At 39.6% G+C, this 15,650-nt stretch overlaps 1 protein-coding gene across 1 annotated transcript in view; it reads right to left on the bottom strand.

Annotated features, from left to right (window-relative positions):
* MAST4 (microtubule associated serine/threonine kinase family member 4) overlaps positions 1 to 15,650 on the bottom strand; it is a 435,814-nt gene that overhangs the window by 26,958 nt on the left and 393,206 nt on the right. Inside the window, exons 16-19 of the mRNA XM_077816962.1 lie at positions 9,023 to 9,231; positions 3,391 to 3,529; positions 2,075 to 2,207; positions 1,148 to 1,313 (exon numbers count right to left, since the gene is read on the bottom strand). Coding sequence (XP_077673088.1) covers positions 1,148 to 1,313; positions 2,075 to 2,207; positions 3,391 to 3,529; positions 9,023 to 9,231 — 647 coding nt within the window. The remainder of the gene's footprint in view (positions 1 to 1,147; positions 1,314 to 2,074; positions 2,208 to 3,390; positions 3,530 to 9,022; positions 9,232 to 15,650) is intronic.

Genomic DNA, 15,650 nt, shown 5'->3' with positions numbered 1-15,650 from the left:
AGCTTCTACTGCAGTTTAAATCTGATTTGGATAAAATAAAACATGAATATGCATTTCAGCCGTAAGGCATCAAGAACAAAGCCAGCATTTGCTGCTTGTGTTAATTAAACAGTTGATTCCCCTTGCCACTCAGGCCTTGGTGTATCACATCAGAAAACAGCATGGTTATAAATCCATAAACAGCGAGGATATTGTATAAAGAGGTCATATACTGCAGGCAATTCACAAATCCACTTCATTAAAGATTACAAACATGCCCGGCTTGCAAAGTTAGAGATGGAGAACAGTGATATAACAGAACACCTCCTTACATACTAAATGGGATTTTTTTCTCTTTTTCAGCTAGTGGACCTTTTATGTATACTGTAAAATGGACTGGGAGACATTCAGTAACAGAGATGTCATTCTGATAAACTTTTGGCATAAAACGGAGGCCATCTACATCTATGCATTTGGGAAATTTATGGAAACAGCAGGTAGGATAGTGAGAGATTCTGTTTAATTATCATTTAGTTTTGCCACAAGCTGCATGACAATACTTAGGGTCAGCTTGCAGGTTAAGATCTAAAAGGTTATTGAATTTTAAATGAAAGAAGAACAGCTGTTACAGAAATAACATTACACTATAACAACCACCAATGAAATCATTAACAATCTGTGAATTGAATTCGTTTCCCTCTCTTTTTCATTATTTATTATTTGGGAGACATTTGTTTTAGGGTTTTATTACATTTTTGTTAATTTCTTCATTGTGCCATTAGGCATTTTTCCATTTCTGCAAATGCAGTCCACATTAACCTTTCCTTCTCCGGCACAATTCCTGGAAAGACTGTGACAGTCAAATTATTTGACTGTCCAACTGTTAATAGTTATTTTCTTTTTAAACAGTGTACTTACAAATATGACCTATCACGTTATTGCATTTCTGAACTCATTACTCAAGTATAATACAAGTTCAGTTTTTAGTTCAAATTTCACCCGTCATTTTGATGGCTTGTACTATGGGAACATGAGTGATTTCATTTTTTAATTTTTTGGCACAACTAGTTGAAAAATGCTAGCTTTTTAGTAAATTCTTAAATATCTTTTTCATTAAGTGATTGGTTTCAGCAGGTTAAGAAATTCAGGTTTTCATGGTGATATTTACCACTGATAACTTGTCCAAATAGCTCTTCTGGTGTATCACCAAAGAATGGCACACACCCAACAAGAAATTCATAAAGGATAATTCCCATGGCCCACCAGTCCACTGGCTTGCCATAACCCTGCCTCAATATCACTTCTGGTGCTATATATTCAGGTGTGCCACAGACCTAAAAATGAGAAAAAGAAAATGTTTAAACAAGCAAAGTTTAATAACCCTAGTTATTGTGCTTAAATTTTCCCAATAATTCTCATGATGTAGCAAAATCTTACAAAAAACGTGGAGAATTTTAAACTTTCTTTTCAGCATGTTTTACACTGTTCAGCTTGCAACACAGTTAATATTTTTAGAAGAATGACCTACATTAAGTGGTTGTATTGTATGCGAAAAATGCATTTCGTGAAAAATACAGTTTTAAAAGATTGTTTTTTATACACAAGAGTTAATTAAAACAATGGTTTTATTTAATCTAAACATATCTTCATTTTTACTTGAAAGTTGTGATGGTTTTACCTTAAGTAACTTTTACAGTGAACAGATTGTGGGCAAATGGTAATGAGGCATGCTTAAAGGGAAATGGGCCATAGCTAGGATTTTAGCACCCTTGATTGTACAATGCATCATGAGTTCTGCAAATACTCTGCTGAGACTCCTGAATTCCCTATAAAAACAGTTTTCCATTTGTCTCTCTCATGATCTCACTTGCACACAATTAGATCGTTCATCTTACTAATAGACCATAATGCGGGGGTGGGGGGGAAGGGGAGCATGGAACAATCTGCAGTGCACCAGTAAAGGTAACTCTCACGCATACATCTGAAATACCAATGCAGAAATAATAATGGCTTATATAATATTATGGTATATCCCATTGGTAAATATGGCTTTATTTAATCTCTCAGTATAGAAATGAAAAAAAGCATCTCTTACCTGCTTGTCAAGGAACTCTCTAGCATCCTTCTCAATGTGACCCTCATAAAGATTTGTAGTCATGCTCATTAGCCCCACCTTAGAAAGCCCAAAATCTGTAAGCTTTATATGTCCCATGGATGTTACCAATAAACTGCAGATCAGAATGACACTCAATTACTATAACAAACTGAAATTGTACTAGTTTGTTTATTATAGTCACAGGATAATGCTTTAACAGCACTACACAACTGTTTAAAAAAACCATTTAGGAAACTACTGGGCTAGACACAGAGGCATCCTGGAAGTTACCAAATGCATGATACATATGTTGTTGTTATTGAATTTAAACAAACCATAATCTATATCTGCTTGAACACCTAATAGTTAAAGGATCTTAAAAGGATCCACATAAAGGCTACAAAAAATATGGCACAGCGTAGTTAGCACAAGAAGAAATGGCAAGCATTCTGGAAGACGTACAAATAGATTGTAACTTTAAAAGGAAAAACAAAGAATAGTCCGGTGGCACCTTAAAGACTAACAGATTTATTTAGTCTTTATTGTGCTGTCGGACTCCTCGTTGTTTTTGTGGATACAGACTAACAGGGCTACCCCTCCGATACTTTAAAAGGAAAAAGAGGCATTAGTTTTTTCTACCTCTAATTAACTGTGCCATTCATTTAAATAGGGGAGAAGATGGGGAAAAAAAGGAAATTGATGGATATTAAGTTGGCAGACAACAGATATCCAGTACCAGGTGGGTATTTTGACTCAGACTCATTTGGGATTCAAATGTGTTTAGAAACAAGTGACAATGAAAACTAGTGGAAGATATGTCAGGTTCTGTCTTTATTTCAGCAACCTGCTGTAATGCAGTTTACATTTATAGAAGACATGAAATATTGTAACCCCAAATACTGCAGAAATGTGACAGAGGGGAAAGATTTCCCATTTAACACTGACCTTATAAGAATTTGTATGTACAATTTTTTTTTCATATTCAGCATTAAATAGGGTACAAAGTATATGTAGAGAGAGCTTGCTCTTATTGGCCAGACTTTATTATCCTTCATTTCAGCCTCAAGAAAAAAATGTATTTCTCTCATGCTAGTCTTACAGCCTCTCGTTGCCTAAAGGATTGTAAAAATCAACACATCATCTATAATTATGGCTAAACCACCCAACTCATATTATGAATCTATTATCTGAGAATTCTGAATGCATGGGATAATATTCATAACCAAACATCCATTTTCTGCAGAGCAAAATTACACCTTTCATATCTGACTAATTTTCAGACAAAGTTCTTTTGTGGTTATATTCTATACACTTACTTGTCTGGCTTCAAATCCCTGTGCACAATTCCATAATTATGCAGATATTCCAAGGCTAGCACAGTCTCAGCAAAATACATCCTTGCCATATCCACAGGTAAAGGACCCATATTCTTCATTAAAGTAGCACAATCTCCACCTAAAAATATAATAAAATGGTCTAGCTGGTATCATATTTTGAGGTGCACAGACATAACTAAAAAAAAGGAGGACTTGTGGCACCTTAGAGACTAACAAATTTATTTGAGCATAAGCTTTCGTGAGCTACAGCTCACTTCATCGGATGCATCTAAGCCATGCTCCATATTCAGGCATACGTGGACCTCCATATATTTACCAATTGTACAACGGGGATTCTGAATGTTCACTATTTGAATACTGTCTTTTAGGTTTATTTTACAAAATATTTTCATACAAGCAATTTTTTTTGAGAGGGAGAGGAAGGAGAAACTTGTGCCGAAACAGCATAAGAACATAAGAATGGCCATACTGGGTCAGACCAAAGGTCCATCCAGCCCAGTATCCTGTCTACCGACAATGGCCAATGCCAGGTGCCCCAGCGGGAGTGAACCTAACAGGGAATGATCAAGTGATGTCTCTCCTGCCATCCATCTCCACCCTCTAACAAACAGAGGCTAGGGACATTCCTTACCCATCCTGGCTAATAGCCATTAATGGACTTAATCTCCATGAATTTATCTAGTTCTCTTTTAAACCCTGTTATAGTCCTCCTCAGGCAAGGAGTTCCACAGGTTGACTGTGCACTGAGTGAAGAAGAACTTCCTTTTATTTGTTTTAAACCTGCTACCCATTAATTTCATTTGGTGGCCCCTAGTTCTTATATTATGGGAACAAGTAAATAACTTTTCCTTATTCACTTTCTCCACACCACTCATGCTTTTATATACCTCTATCATATCCTCCCTTAGTCTCCTCTTTTCCAAGCTGAAAAGTCCTAGCCTCTTTAATCTCTCCTCATATGGGACCCGTTCCAAACCCCAATCATTTTAATTGCTCTTTTCTGAACCTTTCCTAATGCCAGTATATCTTTTTCGGGATGAGGGGACCACATCTGTACGCAGTATTCAAGATGTTGGGGTACCATGGATTTATATAAGGGCAATAATATATTCTCTGTCTTATTCTCTATCCCTTTTTTAATGATTCCTAACATCCTGTTTGCTTTTTTGACTGCCGCTGCACACTGCGTGGACGTCTTCAGAGAACTATCCACGATGTCTCCAAGATCTTTCTCCTGATTAGTTGTCTCTAAATTAGCCCCATCATATTGTGTGTATAGTTGGGGTACTTTTTTCCAATGTGCATTACTTTACATTTATCCAAATTTAATTTCATTTGCCATTTTGTTGCCCAATCACTTAGTTTTGTGAGATCTTTTTGAAGTTCTTCACAGTCTGCTTTGGTCTTAACTATCTTGAGCAGTTTAGTTATCATCTGCAAACTTTGCCACCTCACTGTTTACCCCTTTCTCCAGATTATTTATGAATAAGTTGAAGACGATTGGTCCAAGGACTGACCCTTGGGGAACACCACTAGTTACCCTTCTCCATTCTGAAAATTTACCATTTACTCCTACCCTTTGTTCCCTGTCTTTTAACCAGTTCTCAATCCATGAAAGGATCTTTCTTCTTATCCCATGACAACTTAATTTACGTAAGAGCCTAAGTACACTATGTCCACTGGATCCCCCTTGTCCACATGTTTGTTGACCCCCTCAAAGAACTCTAATAGATTAGTAAGACATGATCTTCCTTGACAGAAACCATGTTGACTTTTGCGCAACAATTTATGTTCTTCGATATGGCTGACAATGTTATTCTTTACTATTGTTTCAACTAATTTGCCCGGTATTGACGTTAGACTTACCGGTCTGTAATTGCCAGGATCACCTCTAGAGCCCTTCTTAAATACAGTACAGTAGCTGATTTACAGGACAGGTTACAAACCATAGTTAATAGTTCCGCACTTTCACATTTGAGTTCTTTCAGAACTCTTGGGGTGAATGCCATCTGGTCCCGGTGACTTGTTACTATTAAGTTTCTCAATTAATTCCAAAACCTCCTCTAGTGACACTTCAATCTGTGACAATTCCTCAGATTTGTCACCTACAAAAGATGGCTCAGGTTTGGGAATCTCCCTAACATCCTCAGCCATAAAGACTGAAGCAAAGATTCATTTAGTTTCTCTGTGATGACTTTATCGTCTTTAAGTGCTCTTTTTGTATCTTGATTGTCCAGGGGTCCCACTGGTTGTTTAGCAGGCTTCCTGCTTCTGATGTACTTAAAAAACATTTTGTTATTACCTTTTGAGTTTTTGGCTAGCTGTTCTTCAAACTCCTTTTTGGCTTTTCTTATTACATTTTTACATTTAATTTGGCAGTGTTTATGCTCCTTTCTATTTACCTCACTAGGATTTGACTTCCACTTTTTAAAAGATGCCTTTTACCTCTCACTGTTTCTTTTACATGGTTGTTAAGCACGGTGGCTCTTTTTTAGTTCTTTTACTGTGTTTTTTAATTTGGGGTATACATTTAAGTTGAGCCTCTATTATGGTGTCTTTGAAAAGCGTCCATGCAGCTTGCAGGGATTTCACTCTCGTCACTTTTAATTTCTGTTTAACTAACCTCATTTTTGCATAGTTCCCCTTTCTGAAATTAAATGCCACAGTGTTGGACTGTTGAGATGTTCTTCCCACCACAGGAATGTTAATTATTTTTATATTATGGTCAGTATTTCCAAGCAGTCCTGTTATAGTTACCTCTTGGACCAGATCCTGTGCTCCACTCAGGACTAGATCGAGAGTTGCCTCTCCCCTTGTGGGTTCCTGTACCAGCTGCTCCAAGAAGCAATCATTTAAAGTATCGAGAAATTTTGTCTTTGCATTTCGTCCTGAGGTGACATGTACCCAGTCAATATGGGGATAATTGAAATCCCCCACTATTATTGAGTTTTTAATTTTGATAGGCTCTCTAATCTCCCTTAGCATTTAATCGTCACAATCATGTCCTAATCAGGTGGTCGATAATAGATCCCTACTGTTATATTCTTATTAGAGCACAGAATTACTATCCATAGAGATTCTATGGAACACGTGGATTCATTTAAAATTTTTATTTCATTTGCTTCTACATTTTATTTCACATATAGTGCCATTCCCCAAACCGCACAACCTGTTCTGTCCTTCCGATATATTTTGTACCCCGGAATGATTGTGTCCCATTGATTGTCCACACTTCACCAGGTTTCTGTGATGCCTATTATATCCATATCCTCCTTTAACATGAGGCACTCTAGTTTACCCATCTTATTATTTAGACTTCTAGCATTTGTGTACAAGCACTTTAAAAACTTGTCACTGTTTATTTGTCTGCCCTTTTCTGATGTGTCAGATTCTTTATGTGACTGTTTCTCGTCCGATATAGCCCATACTTTATCCTCTTCCATCCTCTCCTCCTGACTAAAACCTAGAGAATCTCTATCAATAGACTCTCATCTACGAGAAGTCTCTCTCTGATCCACATGCGCCTCTGCAGCAATCGGCTTTCCCCCATCTCTTAGTTTAAAAACTCTGCATCCTTTTTAATGTTAAGTGCCAGCAGTCTGGATCCACTTTGCTTTAGATGGACCCCATCCTTCCTGTATAGGCTCCCCCTATCCCAAAAGTTTCCCCAGTTCCTAATAAATCTAACTCCCTCCTCTCTACACCATTGTCTCATCCATGCATTGAGACTCCTATGCCTGCCTACCTGGCCCTGTGCGTGGAACTGGAAGCATTTCTGAGAATGCCACCATAGAGGTCCTGGATTTCAGTCTCTTTCCTAGCAGCCTAAATTTGGCCTCCAGGACGTCTCTCCTACCCTTCCCTATGTCATTGGTACCTACGTGTACCACGACCACCGGCTCCTCCCCAGCACTACACAAGTCTATCTAGATGCCTCGAGAGATCCACAACCTTCGCACCAGGCAGGCAAGTCACCATGCAGTACTCCCGGTCATCACAAACCCGGCTATCTATGTTTCTAATGATCGAATCTCCCATTACTAACACCTGCCTTTTCTTAGTGACTGGAGTTCCCTCCCCCGGAGAGGTAATCTCAGTGCGAGAGGATACCCCATCATCATCTGGAAGGAGGATCCCAACTATGGGAAGGTTTCCCTCTGTTCCCGTTGACTGCTCTCCTTCTCTGGGCTTTTCATCCTCCTTAACAGTGCAGGGGCTGTCTGACCGGAGGTGGGAAAAATCTACAGTATCCCAGAAAGCCTCATCAACATACCTCTCTGCCTCCTTTAGCTCCTCCAGTTCCACCACCCTGGCCTCCAAAGCGCATACACGGTCTCTGAGGGCCAGGAGCTCCTTGCACTGAATGCACACAAACGAGCTTTGCAAACAGGGACCGCTAGCAGGGAGTTTCGAGAGGGGGTTTGGAAGGGGAGTGGAAAGGGGGCGAGGTACACTTGCCAGTCTTTAAAACCTTTAAACTAAACTATAAGCAAAACTTCTTGATTTAAACAAAGATCCTATCATTAACCTAGGTAGCTGTAGGAGAAAATACAGGCAAAAGCCTAGCAGCAGAGTGGGGGCTATCCTGTTTATTGCACTCAGTGTAGCATGTATGATTGCCTGCCCTGTGGCCGAGTGGCGTACGTGTGCATTTGGTGCAAGGATAAAGATATCCTAGACCCTGAATGAGATTCAGGTGTTTTCAAAAAGAATTTTTTATTTTTTTTTACTATATTTTTATTCACTACCTTAAATATCATCATCAAGACTTAGGCTTGGCCTACACTACTATGTTCTCCTACACTACTATGTCACTCAAAGGTGTGGAAAATCCACGTAGTTATACTGACCTAACCCCCAGCATAGACAGCGCTGGGTCAACAGGAGGGCTTCTCCTGGGAACATAGCTTCTGCCTTTCAGGAAGGTGAAGTACCTACACCGACAGGAGAAACTCTCTACTATCTACCTACCTAAGATATTTATATGGACCCATCAACATAGAATCTGCATGCCTCTTACTCTTTAATGTATTTATTCACAATACCCCTGTAAGGTAGAGAAGTAGTGTTATACTCATTTTACAGATGGGGAATTGACACCCAGAATGACCAACCAAGATCACACAGGATCTTTCTCTCCTCCACGACCCAGGCTAACAATCTAACCACTGGACCTTCTTTCTCTCAATGTCAGGGTCCCCTTGAAGGTGTCTCTTTGGTGTTCCAAGCTTATTACTGTAAATTGTTTTCAGATACACTATCATTTTCACAGTGGTGAAAATTTCAAAAGCAGAAGATAACTTCTTAACTTTATTTTCACATGAATTTCCAGTGTTACAGGACACTTATGATTATAAATTATAACAAACTCATTCATTGAGCATTACTTCTCTTTAGAGCTGCAAGATAAGCAGTTTACAGGCAATCACCAAAAGACAATGATTGGGAATGAAGCCATCTCATTGGTGGATTTAGATCCTACGTGTACATAGCTACTGTACAGAGAACACACAGGCGAGCTTTTGTAATGTAAATACAGTGTGGGTTGATTTTCCTTTTTTGATGCTAAAATACACTGTTCTTCCCACTGTAAAGAGAACAAATACTTTACCTTCCACATACTCCATGACCATACATAAATGGCGTCTAGTTTCAAAGGAGCAGTACATGCTGACGACAAATGGATTTTCTGCAAATGTCAGGATATCACGCTCAACAAAGGCCTGCTGAATCTGGTTTCGGAGGATGAGATTCTGTTTGTTAATTTTCTTCATGGCAAATCTCTGTCTGGTTTCTTTATGTCGCACAAAATAAACGGCACTGAAACAGCCCAAACAACAGGAGAAAAAAGGGATTGGTGATGAGATTTATTTATATATAGTACAAAACAAAGATGTCAGTGACTAGTCTTTCAAATCTGAGCTCCTGAATACTGTTTTGTTTCGTGACCAAGATGCAGCCTCAATTGACACATCAACCTCACACAATTAAAAAACCTAAATAAAGCCTGCAAATGGTCTCAGCTCAAATGGATTCTGGGCATTTCCACCTGCAAAGGATTTATAGAGAAAAAACAGCTATGGCCAACATTATAAATCATTCTGACAAGTGCCTATTCTGCAAGTGTGTGTCATAATTATGATTCAGCCTCCATTTCAGGGAATTTTCAAATAAGTCATGGACTTCTCATGAGGTTTCATATGTGAAATGCCTGGAAGGGCAAAAGCTGCTCAGTGGGGTGGCTCTTGCTTTGCTAGTTGCCAAGTGCCTCATCTGTTACCATCACCCTGTCCCTGACATCAGCATTTACCACTACCAAGGGCAGATCAGCAGTGGCTGATTCCATCAAAATGGATCACTGTGTTAGCTTCCCTATTAATGTGGGATTAAGTCTTGCCCTAGATATGTAGAAATTCCATTGGGGCCACACTGACCGGGCTTCCTGTCATCTGGGATTTGGGGGTGAAAGCAAAGCAGAGTGAAAGCAAAGCAGCATCTGAGCAGCCCTGGTTGCTTCCAGGATTTGGTGAAAGAGATCACTCATTCCATGACCCCTGCACTGGAGCATGGACACAGGATGTAAATTACTACATTTCCTAAAAATCCCTGGAGGCAAATCCTGAAAAATCTTTATACTGCATTACCTCTATTTTGTCATATTTATTGCTTAGGGCATTTTTAGTATGTAATTATCATAGCAGTTTGGGTGTGTGGAAAGGAAAGGATGAGACAGAGAAAGCAGAGAAAAAGGGAGAAGTCGATTATGTCGTTTCTAATTCAATTTGTGCCCCCCAGAGGCCCACTTATATCTCCATATAATTATTTAAATAAAAAAGGCAGCTCAGAATTTACTTTTTGTCTCACTATTTTTGATAAAGAGTACTCTAACCCCACACTAGAGAAATTTATAAACCCTTCTGAACAGCCAAAGTTGTTTTTCATTTCTTTTGCGGCGTGATATTCCTGGTGAGTGTTTTCTCTGATTGAAAAGGTTGTCATTAATCTTTTCCATTGTCTCTGAAAGTACAGTTCCCAACCAAGGGTAGGGCAGCTGAAAGACATTACATCATAATGTTTAGGTAGAAAACACCTTGGGCAGGGAGTGAAGTGAGTCAAGCCCCACCCTTTGTGCCTTTTACAAAGATCTGCTCCTGTTTCATGCCCCTCCCAAGGTGGAATAAAAAACTGAGTTAGTTACGCAACTTCACAGATCAGTTCTCCTCCCTGTTGGCTTCTTACTTTTCTTCCTCCATCTCTTCCCACCCCTCCCTGAAATGGATTTTCCTCTCTGCCCCCACCCTCCCTTTCACTTAGTTTCTAACACCCTTCTTTTCTCATTGGCTCTCTTTCTGTCCTCCCTCTCCCTTCTCTTTGTCCCCATTTCCTGTCAAGCTCAGCCTCTGTCTACCGATTTTGTCCCTTTGTCCTCCTCTCTTTTTCCTATTTCAACCCTCTTATTCTGGTTACCTTCCTGACATCTTACGTGCGGGGAAAGTGACCCCTTCACCTGCCTGAAACCTTGATCTTCCAAGGAATTCTTATGTCAATACACAGTCTCATTGAACTCTGCAGGACTCTGTGCAGGAACTCCCTTTTCAGGATTGGGGCCAATGAAGCACTGCTGATGGACTCCAAAAGCTGCCCTTCAGCCAGGCCTGGCAAGTTGAGCTCTTAAGGATGCAGTAATAGGTATTAATTGGAGGCTATTAAAATTGAGCCTTAATACAAATGCTTCCTTCTGCACAATCTATGGAGCTGTGCAGCTAGTAATTTAAATTTAAAGACAACATCACAGGAACTAGTAAGATAAAATGTATCTGACCTGCCAAACAAATTATCATCATGATTAATATCAGAACCTTTATCTAATTAATGTTACACTTCCTTATGCCACCACCTCAGCCTTTAACGTCACAGGTAGGCACCCATATATGCTTCCATGTAAACAGGGCTCAGCAGTCCACATTTCTTCAGAAAATATTTCTCAACTTCAAGCAGTATCAGACTCAACAGGGAGCGGGAGCAGGAGACAGCACAATTATATAAACACATGCATGCATTGTTTATATTGTGCAGCGTTTTACATTCCCATGTGTCTGACAAAGAATACACACTCATGGCACCATTCACTATTCAATTCCGGGGGATCTCACACTGCCATATTCACTCAAGCAACCAGAAACTGAGTATTCTGAGTTTCATGCAGGTGCCACAGGAGGACAACTCAACTTGCAGCATTTTTTGACTCCTTGTCCTTTTGTTTGTATTTGCATGTGAAGCAATGCCCTGTGTCAATATGGATGGAGACATGGGTAAACACAGGTTTTTGAAAGTGTCTAGTGGAATTCTCTCTCCATATTTGTGCTTGCTGAAATGAAGAAAGTGGCTCAAGATACACTCATATTGTAGATTTCCTTTCTTCCTCTGAATTCATGGTAGTTATGCTACTTTTCTTTCCCCACAACCTGTCAATATCCTGAGCATACCTGAAACAACTCTATACCACAGTTATTGAAATCAAAGCGCCGAATCCTGAAGTGCCCTCAACTCCCACTGAGTTAAAAGGTGGTAGTTAAATGTGCTGAATGGTCACTGAAATGGTTGTTGAATAGCAAGACTCTCCAAAGTAGAAGAGTTAAATGAAAAGGTACAAAAATTGTTGCAGTTTCAAAAAATGGGGGAAAATTTAGTAATGTGAATTGCCATCTATATACATCACCAGGAACGCAGGTGCTTGTCTTTTAGGCCAGCTGCTTTCCAAGTCTTTGTATATGTTGCACTCCGAATGGAAGGGAAGGCTAGGAGGAATATACAGTCACAGAGACACTTGACTGAGAAGCTGAACTTATCACAACTTCATTGAAATAAGACTGAAAAAAATTACAGAAACTTCTCCTGCTGCATCTTAACATTCCTAGGCAGGCCTCTTTTCTGTACCATGCTCTTTTGTACTCTGATCTTCCCCGAACCCACGGAACTGGGCTTCTATGACTGTACCATAGCTTACCAAACAAAGGGTGAAGTCCCACATTATACTGAAGGGCCCAGTCATCTTCCCACATCCTCTACACCCCCGCATCTCACTCCCTCTTTTTTCTTCCCAGGTCTGATTTTCCTGCCTTTCTCCCTTTCCTTACTTTTAATAATGACACAGCGGTGCTGCTTGATAGGAGCCACAATGAACAGCTCACCCTACTGGTCCAGTTTACAACTATACCTTGATTTTAGAGATTTCTTCTAGGATTGGAGGGTAACGATAAGCCATATAAATTAATTAATAGTAGCAAAAATATGGTCTCATTATTTCATGACATTAGCGGAGATGTTATTGCTATAGATGGGAAAACCTGGAGCATACTACAGATTATTCCTCAACTGTTCAGTGAGACACATTTCAAAGTCGCGATTTCTACCTTCCTTGAATGCAAGTGGTAGCTTATTTCTGTCTTGGATAGATGCTTCTGATCAACAGGCTATTACTTGAAATTTACAGCACTGCAGCTGAAACAATAATGTATTGGCTGAAGCATCAAAGTGCAAAATGAACAGCTGATCAAACTTGGGATACGTCATCACACAGGAGGGGACTGATGAAGAGGAAGCAGATAACAAAACAGGCCTTCAGCCTCTTAGTGGATATCTGTCCAGCTGACTTTGATAAGACAATTGGCTTTGTCTTCCAGCTCTTTTCTTGTTTTTTATTATTTTTAGCAGGTCCCAAGAGTTTAGTAACATGAGAACAGCCCCTAATTAACCCACGATAGCATCCCAGAAAATCCCTTCGCTTTTGTAATTCATGGACTATTTTTGTCTTCTTTTGCTTCCAATTTTGCATGCTGACCATATTTAAAGGGTCAGCCCAATGCACTTCACTTGATATTAATCTTCCCAGCTATCAGATTTCTTTTAGAGAGACTATATTTACAGGTTTTAATTTTACTTCACAGCTAAACAATTGCTTTAGCACTTTTCCATATGTTGGTCAAAACCCTTGCTATAGACCATGATAACATGTAAAATGGGATGCATATTTAATCCCAAAGGCCCATCAAACACTCCTCTGTATAACATTGGAAAGCTGCCAGCGCAATAGTCAACGCTGAAGGGAATACAAGCTCACTCAGAGTCCACATGGTGTTACAAGAGATTCTGGGCATCCTCACTCATAAATCCCTGGTGATAAGCTTTATTTGCAACAAGTCAGCAAGCGATTCATTTCTACCACAAGTAGAAACTAGTAAACTATTATTTCTAGCACTCTGGAAGCTCTGGCCCATTACTTACCAGGACTTTTACCTGGCCGCATTCACTGCTCGCAAACCAAAATTTTCCTTGGTGCCCGGGCACAATCGCACAGAGTAAATACTTTTTCATCCAGAATACATTTAGGAGACTCATTGGGGCACCTGTTTCTTACATTGCACTTGTTTTTACGTCATTTAAGCAGCATTCAACTAGAATTTTGTCTCAAACAGATGGACAATCCAGAGTTCCTGGTTCTGAATGGCATTATTCTAATCCTCTAGTTTCTGGAACTGTGGATTTGGGTTTTTTACCTTCCTATCTATTTTCTTGGCATGGCTGCTGGAGTTTGCTTCCATGGTCTGTCTCACTGTGATATTAGCATTTATATTTAGTGACAAAGTTTTGCACTGGTATCCTATATTTTATTGATCTTACGTTTAATTACAATAAACAAAGTTTACTCCTCCAAAAAAGTCTCATCACTGACATACGGATCTTTCGAATATTGCCTCCTTTCAGCTCTAATATTAATTACTTCAATAATCCTGTCATTATTGCCTGAAAACATTGGCTCTGATTTGGCTGGGCTAGATGCAGAGGATAATACGCTCCTACAGACAAAGGAGGTTTAAAAATAAAATTTCAAAAGGTTTACCTAATCAAATGCAGATGTTAATTGTGGAAGACTTTTCCTGCACAAGGTAGCCTCAAAATCTGCCACAGGAGAAAGAGCATTTGGGTTTCTCTTAAATAACTACAGTGCTTCAGTCCTGGTTTAAAGCCCTTATTACAACTTCCACAATTGCATTAGAGCCATTTTGTAACCTGGGGTAGATTTGGTGCTTGAGGCTAAAGAAGCTGCATTAGTCTCTTTGACCAGGTTCCCTAATTTATCAAAGAACCCTAGACTCCTTAGGGAATAATCAGATACCTTGCTGTATTTGCAGTTTAAAAGAGACAGTGTCTATCTTTCAAGTGCTAGCGGCTTTATTTTCAAGTAGTTTCCTGAGAAGAGATTTGTGAATTCTGCATCACCCTAGAATTGAGGCTTTGTTGTCTATGATGTAGGGAAAACATCCAGGCAACTGTGATTTATGGTTTGTCAATGTAATATGCATATAGGTGATAGTGAAATATCCCTACTTCGGATCTTAAATTATCTTCCAGCTAGCTGATGCCCAAACACTAAGTGATCAACTACCCATCTCATAAAACCCAATAATTTTGCTTTCCTCCTGCTACTAGTTGCAGTTGTTTGACTACTTCATGTAGATTTTCATTCTGAAGCTGAAAAAAGCATCTCTCAATATCTAAGGGCAGGTCTACACTACTGCTTAAGTTGATCTAACTTACATCACTCAGGGGTGTGAAAAAGACACCCCATCAAGCAACGCAAGTTACAGCAACCTAAGCACTGTCCACACTGACGCTATATCGGCAGGAGATGCTCTCTTGCTGACATAGCTTCTGCCTCTCTCAGAGGTGGAGTAATTATGCCGATGGGATAAAGCTCTCCCTTCAGCATAGAGCATCTTCACCAGATGCACTACAGCAGCACAGCTGAGCCAGTGCAGCACTTCTAGTGTAGACCTGCCCTAAGAGTATCTCCTCCCACTTCTAATACTGTTCGTAAAAGTCCATGTAAAACAATGATACTACTGCCCAGCTTGTTTATAAAATGAACAATCTCAGTGAAAGTTCCACTTTGTTGCATTCCGAATAAAAAGAGAGGGCTGGGAGTAATTGAAACACTCACTTGAGAAATTATTTTCCAGCCCTTTGAACACACCCTACAGTCAGCAGTGATTGAAAATGGGACTTTCAGCATCAAAAGCATCTGCCTCTACTACTTGAGCTAACTCCGTAGCTGGTAGCTTTAGAAGGATCTTATTCTCCTCTATGTACCATCCACTGGAGAGAAGCAAGACACTTATCCAGGGTGTTACTCCCCTTATTATGGGACATGCATCTGAAGGGCACAAGAGTTCAAATTC

The sequence above is a fragment of the Eretmochelys imbricata genome, chromosome 5 (genome assembly GCF_965152235.1).
Source record: "Eretmochelys imbricata isolate rEreImb1 chromosome 5, rEreImb1.hap1, whole genome shotgun sequence".
In the NCBI taxonomy this organism is placed as follows: domain Eukaryota; kingdom Metazoa; phylum Chordata; order Testudines; family Cheloniidae; genus Eretmochelys; species Eretmochelys imbricata.
Note: the sequence above shows the minus strand (reverse complement) of the source record. Positions and strands in the feature narration are given on the sequence as shown.